At 42.2% G+C, this 14555-nt stretch overlaps 1 protein-coding gene across 2 annotated transcripts; it reads right to left on the bottom strand.

Moving 5' to 3' along the window:
- Positions 1–7842: 7842 nt before the first annotated feature.
- rmi1 (RMI1, RecQ mediated genome instability 1, homolog (S. cerevisiae)) lies at positions 7843–14442 on the bottom strand. 2 transcript variants are annotated; one of them, XM_067983145.1, is made up of 2 exons: positions 14201–14442; positions 7843–10001 (listed from the first exon to the last, which is right to left on the bottom strand). In XM_067983145.1, the coding sequence occupies exon 2, from the start codon at positions 9951–9953 to the stop codon at positions 7974–7976; it is 1980 nt and encodes a 659-aa protein (XP_067839246.1). In that variant the 5' UTR covers positions 9954–10001; positions 14201–14442; the 3' UTR covers positions 7843–7973. The 2 variants fall into 2 exon arrangements, with proteins under 2 accessions (XP_067839246.1, XP_067839247.1); XM_067983146.1 differs by having other exon boundaries at positions 14252–14442.
- Positions 14443–14555: the final 113 nt, after the last annotated feature.

Here is a 14555-nt window from a genome sequence, read left to right as displayed (position 1 = left end):
TTCTATTCTTGGTTCTCAGTGGGAACTTTTTTTTTGTATACAGGCATTAAAATGTCAGACCTTAAAGCACGCATATAAACATATGCTCTTTCTAATAGGCAGAATGAACACTTGGTGGTACGGATGAATGTGGCAGATAGATCAGGTAAATCCAAACACTGATTATACTGTGCTACCTCCAAATTGGTGGCACAAAACCTAGCCCAGATGGAGATGGCCACATGTGAAGAAGGTACTAATTCAGAGTACAGAATTTGCTATGTTTATACCAACAACAATAGATTTGATTTCAGGACCAATTTGACCCCAACTTGCAAGTACAAATGGGGTTTTGGGATCCCTGTATTCACTGATACTAGTCATTGAATAGTCTTATTTTAATGCATCTCTTACTACCTCTCTTTCTCAATCGGTTTATTTACCAAATGCTTCAAAATTGTTCCCAATTCCCCAACTTGTTTCCTATCCAGCGGAAATTGATTGGATTGCCAATGGCATGTATCCTAGAATGCTAAGAGAAATCAGAGGAAATAGCATAGGGTCTAATCACAATCTTTCACACATCCTTGGAATGGAGGGGTACCAATGGGACACTTCTATTCAAGAAGGGAGAAAAGGATAAAGTGGGTTAACTAGAGACCAGTCAAATTAATACACCCTTAGAAAGGCATGGGTTTGTAAAAATAAGGCAATGTGTGACAAATTTAACAGTTTTTTAGGAATTAAGAGTATATTAATAAAAGAAATGCAGTGGATGTTCTGTATGTGGATTTTCAAAAGGAGTTTGCTGAGTTGCCACAAAAGAAGCTCGTTAATAAAATTAAGGCCCACAGTATTAAGGGAGATATGGCACCATGGATAGGATGTTGACTAAAGGACAGAGAACAAACAGAGAGTGAACAAAAAGCAAAATACTCCAGATGCTAGAAATCTGAAACAAAAACAGAAAATGCTGGAACCATTTAGCAGGTCAGGCAGAATCGGTGGAAAGAACAGACAAGTTAATATTTTGCATGTGGATCCTTTGTCAAAACTGGAAGAGAAAACAGAGAGTAGTGGCAAAGTGATGTTTTTCAGACTGGAGGATGTAAACAGTGGTGTTCCCCAGGGATCACTATTTGAATCATTGCTCTTTTCAACACATATATACAAAAAATGATCAGAATCAGAGCTTGGTGGCACAATATCAAAATTTGCATGTAACACAAAAATAGGAGAATGCTTAACTTCTGAAGGGGATTGCATGCATCTTCAGAAGAACGTAGACAGGTTAGTAGATTGGACAGGAAGCCATCAGTTGAAATTTAATGTAGAAAAATATGAGGTGATACATTTTGGGAGCAAGAATGAGAGAAAATATACACTAAATGGTAAAGTACAAGTGCAGAGACTTCGGGGGTTCAGATACATGTCCTTAAACATGGGAGGACAAATTGATCGAGCTGTATTAAAAAAAAGCACATGGGATGCTTGGCTTTATAAATATGGACATAGTGTACAAAAGACCTATACAAATATTTGATTAAGTTGCGTTTTGTTTTTAATTTCTTCACCAGATGTGGGCGATGCTGGCAAGGCCGCGACCTCTACCACCTTGAAGGACAAGGGCAGCAGACACATGGGAACAACACCGCCTGCATGTTCCCCTCCAAGTCACACACCATCCCGACTTGGAAATATATCGACCTTCCTTCATTGTCACTGGGTCAAAATCCTGGAACTCCCTACTTAACAGCACTGTGGGAGAACCTTCACCACACGGACGGCAGCGGTTCAAGAAGACGGCTCATCACCATCTTCTCAAGGGTAATTAGGGATGGGCAATAAATGCTGGCCTTGCCAGTGACGCCCACGTCCATGAACGAATAAAAAAGGAAGGAACAGCAATATATGACCAAGTAGGTATGGTGCGTGATTTAAAGAGAGGCACATGGAGGTGAGAAGTTCCTATGATATTACTACTCCCTCCTTCTCAATGGTAAGTGTTCAAAAGGCTGAGCGCTGACTCATAGAAAGTCAGAATGGCACGGAAGGAGGCCATTCAGCCCATCGAGTCCGTGCCGGCTCTATACAAGAGCAATCCAGCTAGTCCCACTCACCAGCCCTATCCCAGTAGCCCTGCAGATTTTTTCCTTTCAAGTATTTATTCAGTTCCCTTTTGAAAGCACGATTGAATCTGCTTCTGTCATCTGCCCTGGAAGTGCATTCCAGATCCTAACCACTCGTTGTGTAAAAAATCTGTCCCCTCTGGTTCTTGACCCTCCGCCAATGGGAACAGTTTCTCTCTATCTATTCTGTCTAGACCTTTCATGATTTTGAATACCTCTATCAAATCTCTTCTCAACCTTCACTGTTCCAAGGAGAATAACCCCAGCTTCTCCAGTCTATTCACTTAACTAAAGTCCCTCATCCCTGGAATCATTCCAGTAAATCTTCTCTGCACTCTCTAAAAGGCCTTCACATCTTTCCTAAAGTGCGGTGCCCAAAACTGGACACAATATTCCAGTTGTGTTCAAACCAGTGTTTTATAAAGGTTCATCATGACTTCCTTGCTTTTGTATCCTATGTCTCTATTTATAAAGCCCAGGATCCTGTATGCTTTTTTAACCGCTTTCTCAAACTGCCCTGCCGCTTTCAACGATGTGTGCACATATGCCCCTGTTCTCTGTTCCTGTACCCCTTTTAGAATTGTGCTCTCTAGTTTATATTGCCTCTCCTCGTTCTTCCTACCGAAATGTAACACTTTGCATTTTTCTGCGTTAATTTCATCTGCCACGTGTCCGCCCATTTCACCATCCTGTCTATATCCTCTTGATGTCTACCACTATCCTCCACACTGTTCACTACACTTCCAAGTTTTGTATCATCTGCAAATTTGGAAATTGTGCCCAGTACACCCAAGTTCAAGTCATTAATATATATCATGAAAAGCAATGGTCCCAGCACCGACCCCTGGGGAATACCACTGTGTACCTCCCTCCAGTCCGAAAAATAACCGCTCACCAGTACTCTCTGCTTCCTGTTACTTAGCCAATTTTGTATCCATGTTGTTACTGGCCCCTTTATTCCATGGGCTTCAATCTTGATGACAAGCCTATTAAGCGGCACTTTATCAAATGCCTTCTGAAAGTTCATATACACCACATCAACCGTATTGTCCTCATCTACCCTCTCTGTTACCTCATCAAAAAACTCTACCAAGTTAGTTAAACATGATTTGCCTTTAACAAATCTGTGCTGGCTTCCCTAATCAATCCACACTTGTCCAAGTGACCGCTAATTCTGTTCCGGATTATCGTTTCTAAAAGTCTCTCCACCACCGAAGTTAAACTAACTGGTCTGTAGTTACACCCTTTTTTGAACAAGTATGTAACATTTGCAATTCTCCAGTCCTCTGGCACCGCCCCCATATCTAAGGATGATTGGAAGATTATGGCCAGTACCTCGGCAATTTCCTCCCTTACTTCCCTCAGCAACCTAGGATGCAGCCCATCTGGACTGGGTGACTTAACTACTTTAAGTATAGCTAGCCTTTCTAGTACCTCCTCTTTATCAATTTTTAGCCCATCCAGTATCTCAACTACATCTTCCTTTACTGAGACTCTGGCAACATCTTCTTCCTTGGTAAAGACAGATGCAAAGTACTCTTTAGTACCACAGCTATGCCCTCTGCCTCCATGAGTAGATCTCCTTTTTGGTCCCTAATCAGCCCCACCCCTCCTCTTACTACCCGTTTACATGCCTATAGAAGACCTCGGATTTATTTTTATGTTTGCTGGCAGTCTATTCTCATACTCTCTCTTTGCCCCTCTTATTTCCTTTTTCACTTCCCCTCTGAACTTTCTATATTCAGCCTGGTTCTCAACCTGACATGTCATACACCCCTTTTTTCTGCTTCATCTTACTCTCTATCTCTTTTGTCATCCAGGGAGCTCTGGCTTTAGTTGCCCTACCTTTCTCCTTCGTGGGAATGTACCTAGACCATATCTGAACCATCTCCTCCTTAAAGGCCACCCATTGTTTAATTACAGTTTTGCCTGCCAATCTTTGATTCCAATTTACCCGGGCCAGATCAGTTCTCATCCCTCAGAAATTGGCCCTCCTCCAATTGTGTATTTTTACTTTAGAGTGGTCCAAGTCCTTTTCCATAGCTATTCTAAACCTTTTGATACTATGATCGCTGTTCCCTAAACATTCCCCCACTGACACTTGCTCCACTTGGCCCGCCTCATTCCCCAGAACTAAGTCAAGCAATGCCTCCTTCCTTGTTGGGCTGGAAACGTACTGATAAAGAAAGTTCTCCTGAACACACTGCAAAAATTCCTCCCCCTCTCTGCCTTATTACTATCCCAGTCTATATTAGGATAGTTAAAGTTCCCCGTTATCACAACTCTATGGCTTTTGCACCTCTCTGTAATTTCCCTACAAATTTGCTCCTCTATATCCTTCCCACTAGTTGGTGGCCTAGTGGTGTAATGGCACCTCTATTGTTTCTTAAGTCTAACCAAATAGATTCTGTCCTTGACCCCTCCAGGACATCCTCTCTCCAGCACTGTAATATTCTCCTTAATCAATACTGCCACCACCCCCCCCTTTCTTCCCTTCCCTTTAATTCCTGAACACCTTGTATCCAGGAATCCCAATCCTGCCCTTTTTTGAGCCAGGTCTCCGTTATCGCCACATCATATTCCCATGTGGCTAATTGTGCCTGCAGCTCTCCAAACTTGTTTTAACACGCTTCGTGCGTTTACACATATGCACTGAAAACCTATCTTAGACTTTCTTGTACTCTCTCTTAGTCTGGTCCCATCTACTACCGTACTATTTCTTGCTCTAGTGCTATTTTTCTCTCCCAATCCTTCGTGCACCTTGTTTCTCCTTTCCAATGCTCCATCCTGGTGCCCATCCCCCTGCCAAAATTAGTTTAATCCCACCACCCCCCCACCCTCAGCACTAGCGCAAGGATATTCGTCCCAGCTCTGTTGAGTTGCAACCCATCCGAAGTAAGCTTGGCAAGTTTCAGCAGTGCATCCTGTACATAATCGGCCAGAATTTGCTGAAAAAAATAACGGCGTGTGCGCAAATTGGCCAGCTACTTGTGGCAAGGAAGCGATACCCTGTGAATTGCGAATCGCAAGAAGTTGCTGGACGATTTGCGCCGCTCCACCAATAGTTTCATGAAAACAGCATCTCATAGAGTCATAGAGTTATACAGCACGGATAGAGGCCCTTCGGCCCATCGTGTCCGCGCCGGCCATCAGCCCTGTCTACTCTAATCCCATATTCCAGCATTTGGTCCGTAGCCTTATATGCTATGGCATTTCAAGTGCTCATCCAAATGCTTCTTGAATGTTGTGAGGGTTCCTGCCTCCACAACCCTTTCAGACAGTGAGTTCCAGACTCCAACCACCCTCTGGGTGAAAAAGTTCTTTCTCAAATCCCCTCTAAACCTCCCGCCTTTTACCTTGAATCTATGTCGCACTTAATCTCCCCATGAGTTTGATGAAGTTGCTACATTTGCTAATTAATTGCCCATTAAACTCGCCAGAGAAAGTTAAGTCGATTAATTAAGGGTCTAGACAGAGAGAAACTGTTCCCATTGGCAAAGGGTCAAGAACCAGAGGACATAGTTTTAAGGTGATTGGCAAAAGAACCGAAGGTGACATGAGGAAAAACTTTTTTTAACACAGCGAGTGGTTAGGATCTGGAATGCACTGCCCAAGGGGGCGGTGGAGGCAGATTTAATCACGGCCTTCAAAAGAGAACTGGATAAGTACTCGATAGGAAAAAATTTTCAGGGCTACGGGGAAAGGGCGGGGGAGTGGGACTAGCTGGATTGCTCTTGCATAGAGCCAGCGGCGCACTCAATGGGTCGAATGGCCTCCTTCCATGCTGTAACCTTTCTATAATTCTATGATTAATAGCATAAGTACCCTTTTAACGATGTGATAATTGTTAATGACTGCCAATCAACCTCTGGCTCAAAAAGTGAACAATTAAATGTGTGGAGTCTCATTCCTTCAGGTAGTGAATTGTTGTTGGAGATTTAAAAAATGTCAAATTTTAATGTTCTTACTTTTCCTTTCTGTCTCCTTTTTCTCTCTTAATCCAATCCTTCTTTCAATCTATTTCTTTCTGTACCTGATTTGACATTGAATTCACCCACTCTAATTTACACTTCCTTCTCAGTCCTTCCTGTTTATTTCTCAATCCTTAAATCTCATTGGTTAAGGAGATACACAGTGGTCCGGTCATTCACCAAGGTCCCAGCTGCCCTGGCCACACTGATATCAGTTTGCACTTCCAGCAACTTCCAGGGCAAAAAATCTTTGAGCTGAAGGGTGCAGGAAAAAAAATCTAACTGGGCACGCCACGAGTGGCCCTGCTCCAGCAAATTTTAAGCCATTATATATTGCAGCCACAGTGTGATGGAGATTGGGGCAAAAATTCCTCACCCCCACTCTGCTGCCTTAACTATGGCAGAGCAGAATTCACACTCTACCAGGAGATTTAGAGCCTGACCCTACCAAAGTATCTGGAATTAGGTAATTATAATAAATCAGGCAGGTGGGCACCCATACCTTTAGGATGCAGCTAGCAGAGGGGTGAGGGTGGAGGGAGTGAAAATTGCATCACTAGACAGCAACTCTGGGAAGAGGCTGCTGGTTCCAGCTGGATGCCTAAAACTCTGGAAATCTGCTCCCTTTATAAGAGGTCCAATTTAATTGTACAATTCTTTAATCTTCTGAGACATTCCGGGCCACGACCTGGACACCTTTATGAGCCCCATGACCTGGATGTCAATATCCGGTCAGCTTCCAGGTCGTTCAGGGCAGGAATTTCACCAGATGGTATCATCCTTCTGGCCCTGTCTCAGTCTCATGGTCAGAAATTTAATGCAGTGGACAGAACATTCACCCACCCCCCCAGTGGGTATTCCCACCCCTGGATCTTTGGAGCAGAGACCCAGCGCTTCCAGATCCAATCCCTGGCTGTCCTTTGCCGCCACTTCTGTGCCAGAACTCCATCCCAGGCGAAATTTACAATACACAAGAGCAAGCATATCATGATATGCAAATGAGGGAAATATATCGACAACTACTGCCTGGTTTATGTTATAGTCTGGGGGAAGGAGAGAATTTAAAATGTAAAAGGATGGTTTCACAATACAATCCATCGCAGAACAAGCGATTCCATTATGGAGATTGGCCTAATGAGAAACTAACAATTTTTAAAACAATGTAAACTATTCCCAGGACCCCAAGAGCCAGGAGATCACAGCAATTTCACCTCCCAACAACTTGAGGCAGGCACCTCAGCAATGCTGTAAACAGCCCTGGCATCCATCTGAAATATTTAAAAGTCCTAACCCCAGAAAATGGGTCGGGGTGCAGGTAAGGGGTAGAGGGGAAATCCCCTCATCCCCTCCTTGCAGATTCACTGCAATTGCAGCAGACAGGAATGTTGGGGCCATCATGTCCAGTTTTAGACAACCCCTCCCTTTAGGAAGGCTGGCATGGTCATGGATAGGGTACAAAACAAATTCACTAATACCAGTAAGGAGTGGCTGGAGGAACTGGGATGCTTTTCAATGGAAAAGATGTTAAGAGGAGATTTGATTGAGGTGTTCAAAATTATGATAGGTTGGGGAACAGAGAGGGAAATAGGTCTAAATGGATAGTTCAAGCACTCAGAGCCTGCATAAGTACAATGGGCAAAATGCCTTCCTTCTATGCCAGTAAGTCCTATGATTCTAGTGTCCTCATGTGTGCTGAAATATTAAAGACTCCTATCAAATTACAGAATAAATTCTAGTCTGTTTGAAGTTCAACAATGTAGTAATTAAAAATATTTAAAAATTGTTTATTTTTCAGAAGTCGAATTTCACATACATGTATTTTTCATATGATTAAAAACCATCTTCCAAACCTGTAACACAAGCACACTGAAAAAAGGTCTCAAACGCAGGTTGTTTAATTACTTAACATAATCCTTGCTTCGTGTACACGACGTTCTAAATCCTGCAGATCTTCTATGCTTACTTCATGGAGAGTCAAAACTCTAGCAGTAGTAACAGATGGGTTAAATTCAATAGTCATCAGACAACAAAGGTCCACCAACTCCTGCTGACATTTTTGCAACCCCGCAGTTACCTCTTGCTGCTGGTTAGGGCATTTTATTGAGACTCTCACTTCAGCCACTGAGAAACCAATCAGGCTTCTCAAAATGTCATCACCAAGTTCTACATCTGTGTAGGCAGTACCATCTGATATTCTGGCTTTAATGCTCCACAGACCACCATTACTTGCAAGTTTGTCCAGTAAAGTAACAATGAAGCCTTTGATTTTTACCACAGTTATTACATCAGGTTTCTTATCTAAGAGAATATTTAGGTATGTAAATGGTGGAGAATTCAATTCTACAGAGCCATTGTTGGAATTTCTTCCATTTATATTGTTTATTTTCACACAGGCATGAGGAAAACTACCTCCACTGCTGGAAGAACTTGAAGTGACTTCAGACATAGTACACACATTTTCAGGATTAGTGACATGCATTGTTCTACTGTCAAAGGGCTCATACGGCACTAAAGATTTAAGCTGCTTACTTTCCAGTTCCATAGTGAGAATATCTGTATTGTTTCTTCTTTCCACAGAGTTAATGCCTGTCTTTTTGAGGGAATCGTGAGATTCTTGAGCATTTAGCATGGAACTTGGCCCTGCATTTTCAGTATATAAACCACTTCCAAAAGGTTTAGCTTGGCTTTGTGATCTATAGCCAGAAGTGTTATCAGCAGCTTTTACATTCTGCTCTTGGCATGGACTGGATCTGCTGTTTGCTGCTACTGCAGCAACACACTTCATATTACTTCTCTGTGGGTCTTCTGCTAAGGATTTGTGTGATTTTGGGGACTGGCTCATTGCTCCATAGGGCTCAATGTCAGAATTTATTTCACCCTGCAAGAACAAATAGTCATCCAGTTCATCCAAGGGAAACTCGTCAAAATCTTCTTCATTATAATCTAATAATTCTCTATTTTCACTTTCAAATTCTCTAGACATTTGTGGTGTCTGGAACTCCATACTTTGCCATCTGCTACCTCGAGCACTGGTTGGAGGCTGTGAGCAATTTGAGATATTGCTTGAAGTGCCAGTTTTACTGCCATACCCACTTTCAGAATCCATCCTGGGATCTAAAAACAGATCATCATCATCAAAACCAGCCAACAGCTCATCATCCGAAGGTCCAGAAAGCTGAGGCATCCCATCAGTCCTTTCAGCTGTATTTTGATCATTACTAGTCACTCTAGTTACAGCAGTGTCATCTGGTTCTCCAATTAACCTTGCAAGTATTCTCTCTTGGGAGTTTTCTTCTACAAGGGACTCTACTTCACCCCCAAGCACCCTCACATTTTCAGGTTTAAGAAGCAGAAGTCCTAACCGGCAGACAATATTACCCAGCAGCAAGATTTTTGTGCCTGGTGAAAGGCTGATATGGAGAGCAGGAACAGGCTGGTACTCCATACCTTGGAGTTCCTGGATTCCATCTGTTAGTTGCAGCATCAACATTCGGGTTGGTTTTGCTTCCCAAGACCGCTGGGATATTTGTGTTGCTGTCACTTGTTCATTAGTGGTGTCCTTTCCCCTGATTTTTTGCAGCTGGCTATAAGCAGCTTGACTGACATCAACTAATGAATCAATCTGCAAGCAGTAAAATCCACTCAGCTCACTCTTGTGAGTTTCTGAGATTCCATCTGGCAAAATTGGGTACTCCAGATCTCTGAGATCAGTAAGAAGCCACTGCTCAAAAACTTGTTTGTTGATGTGGGCCTGTGTTAAAGCAACACCTTGGTTCTCCTGCTGAATCCACTCTATACACGCTTCAAGCCAATGTGAAGGTACTTTGAGGTGCCATGTTGCGTCCAGCCAAGTTTCTACTCTTGTAGAAATCATTTTAATTTTCTAAATTTCATGTAATGGTCTTAAGCTTCATAATGAAACCTAAAGAATCACAAAACAAGACATTTGCATTGTTTTTACTATTAATTGCTGTACTTTAATGCCCTATTCATAAGTATTTCTAGCATGCTTTGTAACGCCAATGCTCATAGTTGCCTGCAGAGCCGCATAACTTCAAATAAAATTGATCTGACAGCATGAAATGGAAACATGCTCAAAGCTCAGTTGTCCATATCCTGTCTCCATGCTAAACATTACAACAGTGACTACACTTCAAAAGTACTTCATTGGCTGTAAAGCGCTTTGCGACATCCTGTGGTCGTGAAAGGTGCTTTATAAAATGCAAGTTTTTTTTTTAAATCTCATTTTCATCATCCTTGCTTATCTATATTGGCCATATGTTCCCACCATATTGAATTTAAATTTCTTGGCTTCATCTTCAAATCACTCCAGTTTCACATCACTATCTTTGCAACCTCTCCACCTTTAAAAACTTACCTTTTTAAACTAAGTTTTCAGACACCTCTCCCTCCATGACACAGTGCCTGTTCCTTTATTGTTTTTAGTTATTTTAATTTGTTCTTTTCTTCCATTTTTCCTATAAGGCATCTTCAGATATTTTCTACACAAGTTGTGTAATCATCAGTGTATTAATTACAATAATGGGACTCAAGGCGGATAAATCCCCTGGACCTGATGGCTTCCATCCTAGGGTCTTGAGGGAAGTGGCAGTAGGGATTGTGGATGCTTTGGTGATAGTTTTCCAAAATTCCCTGGACTCAGGAGAGGTCCCGGCAGATTGGAAAACTGCTAATGTAACACCGTTATTTAAAAAGGGTAGTAGGCAGAAGGCTGGAAATTATAGGCCAGTTAGCTTAACATCTGTGGTGGGTAAAATTTTGGAGTCTATTATTAAGGAGACAGTAACGGAACATTTAGATAAGCATAATTTAATAGGACAAAGTCAGCATGGCTTTATGAAGGGGAAGTCATGTCTGACAAATTTGCTTGAGTTCTTCGAGGATATAACGTATAGGGTGGATAAAGGGGAACCAGTGGAGATAGTGTATTTAGACTTCCAGAAGGCATTCGACAAGGTGCCACATAAAAGATTATTACTTAAGATAAAAAATCACGGGATTGGGGGTAATATTCTGGCATGGGTGGAGGATTGGTTATCGAACAGGAAGCAGAGAGTTGGGATAAATGGTTCATTTTCGGACTGGCAACCAGTAACCAGTGGTGTTCCACAGGGGTCGGTGCTGGGTCCCCAACTCTTTACAATCTATATTAACGATTTGGAGGAGGGGACCGAGTGCAACATATCAAAATTTGCAGATGATACAAAGATGGGAGGGAAAGTAGAGAGTGAGGAGGACATAAAAAACCTGCAAGGGGATATAGACAGGCTGGGTGAGTGGGCGGAGATTTGGCAGATGCAATATAATATTGGAAAATGTGAGGTTATGCACTTTGGCAGGAAAAATCAGAGAGCAAGTTATTTTCTTAATGGCGAGAGACTGGAAAGTACTGCAGTACAAAGGGATCTGGGGGTCCTAGTGCAAGAAAATCAAAAAGTTGGTATGCAGGTGCAGCAGGTGATCAAGAAAGCCAACGGAATGTTGGCTTTTATTGCTAGGGGGATAGAATATAAAAACAAGGAGGTATTGCTGCAGTTATATAAGGTATTGGTGAGACCGCACCTGGAATACTGCATACAGTTTTGGTCTCCATACTTAAGAAAAGACATACTTGCTCTCGAGGCAGTACAAAGAAGGTTCACTCGGTTAATCCCGGGGATGAGGGGGCGGACATATGAGGAGAGGTTGAGTAGATTGGGACTCTACTCATTGGAGTTCAGAAGAATGAGAGGCGATCTTATTGAAACATATAAGATTGTGAAGGGGCTTGATCGGTTGGATGCAGTAAGGATGTTCCCAAAGATGGGTGAAATTAGAACTAGGGGGCATAATCTTAGAATAAGGGGCTGCTCTTTCAAAACTGAGATGAGGAGAAACTTCTTCACTCAGAGGGTGGTAGGTCTGTGGAATTTGCTGCCCCAGGAAGCTGTGGAAGCTACATCATTAGATAAATTTAAAACAGAAATAGACAGTTTCCTAGAAGTAAAGGGAATTAGGGGTTATGGGGAGCGGGCAGGAAATTGGACATGAAGCTGAGTTCGGATCGGTCAATGCCCTGTGGGTGGCGGAGAGGGCCCAGGGGCTATGTGGCCGGGTCCTGCTCCGACTTCTTGTGTTCTTTAGATTTGTGGTTGGGATCAGATCAGCCATGATCTTATTGAATGGCGGAGCAGGCTCGAGGGGCCGATTGGCCTACTCCTGCTCCAATTTCTTATGTTCTTAATAAACATTTGCCAGTTTCACACCAAAACAATATTTTACAATGATGAGATATTCACAACTTTAACATATCTAGTGTCTTGATTGACCATTACAGAACCACCTAATGGCCTAGTTCATATATAAAAAACAAAACTACTCATTTCAGTTTGAATAAAACTCTACTCTTTCAGGGCATTTCACTTTTTCTGGTATTCCTGTTAACTGGATTCCAGACATGGCCTTATACCCCCATTAATAACTGGGCTGAGGGGTAGATACAAAGAACAGCTCCATAAGAACATATCCTGTCCCACTCTCCCATCACTCCTGTCCTTACTAACCTATTGGGATAGATTTTCTTATTTACTATTTAGGCATTAAGCATCGCCTGGGCAGAAAGAAAAATCTGGCGGGTGGGCCACACCCGGGTGGCCCTGGAGAAGGAGCACACGGTGTCTGCCGGTACGCTTGAGGCTTTCCGCGACCGGTGGGCACTGCAGGGGCTAGAATGCACCCTGGATCCTTACAATAAAATTATTTGATACACATTTTGGTTTTCTTTATTTGCTGTGCATAAAACACACCCTAACCCCCCCCCCCTTATAAAAGGGGGGCCTAAAAAGACAAAAAAAAATCTGACGGGTGGGGTTGCACACCTCTTACAGAACCCATCTGAATGTCAATGTAAGGAAAATCAGGTAGATTCTGTTACCAAAGTGCAATACTCCTGGCACGATTTTCCTTTCAGCTTTCTGCACAGGCAATGCTTGATGCCAGGCGGTAAAGCTGAAATTCTATCCCATGGCATCTCCCCGTCCCTACTGCATTTAATTCAAAATTCAATTCAAAATCCTTACTTTCTACTGTAAGACCCTCCATGACCTTGCCCCATCCCTAATGCTGCAATTTCCTCCAGTTTTATACCACCTCCAGTATTGCTGAGGCTGTGGCCAGTGACATTTAAATTCAGACTGTCAACACTTTCAAAAGTACAGGACCAGTGTACGTTTTTTTTTTAAAAAGTCGATTAATCGTTTCATATGGAGTATTATATTACTTATATATCTTTTCACAACACAGATCTTACTGTAATATAGTATTAGCAAACATTATAAAATGTACTGATACAAGAAGGAACGAAAGCAAAATACTGCGGACGCTGGGAATCTGAAATAAAAACAGAAAATGCTGGAAACACTCAGCAGCTCAGACAACATCTGTGGATTCCGCGTCGATTGGAGGACATATTGGACACGGGTGGCAATATTATTATTTAATTTGATAAGTCTTTTTTTAACGATTTAGTTTTCTATTAGTTGCGTGCCTCTAAAAAGGGGTCACCTTGGTTAGGTTTTTTGCTTCATGACACCGGGGCAACCCAGTGTATCTTATCGTTAATTGAAGAAAAGGCATCTGTGAAGAGAGAAACAAGAGTTAACGTTTTAGGTCGAGGGTTCTGATGAAAGGTCATCGATCTGAAATGTGAACTCTATTTCTCTCTCCACAGATACTGCCTGAACTACTGAACAGCATTTGTAATGTTCCAGTAATGTTTAACATGGAGACAGGATATGGACAACTGAGCTTTGAGCATGTTTCCATTTCATGAAATGCATAAAAGCTAGTTTCAAATAGAAGCCAATAATAAAATGCACTTTGAAGAAAATGTGGTAGTAGCTGATGGCTGTAGAATACATTGCATCCATGTTGTATGTTTAGAGCACACCACCATAATTTTCAGGGGGAAAGTATTTAAACCCAGATCGCGATGCAACGTACTGCAACTCAGAATGAAGAAATCATAATCCATTTATTAAAGGCCCAGAGAGAAAAGCTTCACTGGACCAAAACCACATTCGCGCAATATTTTTCTATCCTGCTTTAACGACCAATACTAACCACATACTAAGATTCCCACCAATGTGGCGGGTATGAGTAAAGTAAACGCACGTTACACGACTCCCGTCCCCCCCGACTGCCGCTTCTTCCTCCACTTGCACAAACTGCATTTTTCCAGAACGCGAGAAGTTCGCGCGCCAACCACACCGCGCGGCCCGAGTATCGCGATATCTCACAATTCTCCGCTTCTTCGTTGTTTTATGGTTTGTTCTTCACACCAAAAAAAAATGAAAAAAAAAATAACAGTGCATGATATTTCTTAATGTCACCATGGTAATAAGAGGTTTTAAAAAGTAATCACGCAAAGAATGTCAGAAGGAAGTAATTATATATACTTTATATAATAATTTTGGTA

This window comes from Heptranchias perlo, chromosome 4 (genome assembly GCF_035084215.1).
Source record: "Heptranchias perlo isolate sHepPer1 chromosome 4, sHepPer1.hap1, whole genome shotgun sequence".
Lineage (NCBI taxonomy): Eukaryota > Metazoa > Chordata > Chondrichthyes > Hexanchiformes > Hexanchidae > Heptranchias > Heptranchias perlo.
This window is presented reverse-complemented; position numbering and strand designations above follow the sequence as displayed.

Excerpts from the sequence above, each read along its gene's own strand:
- rmi1 (XM_067983145.1), bottom strand. The coding sequence starts at position 9,953 with ATGATTTCTACAAGAGTAGAAACTTGGCTGGACGCAACATGGCACCTC.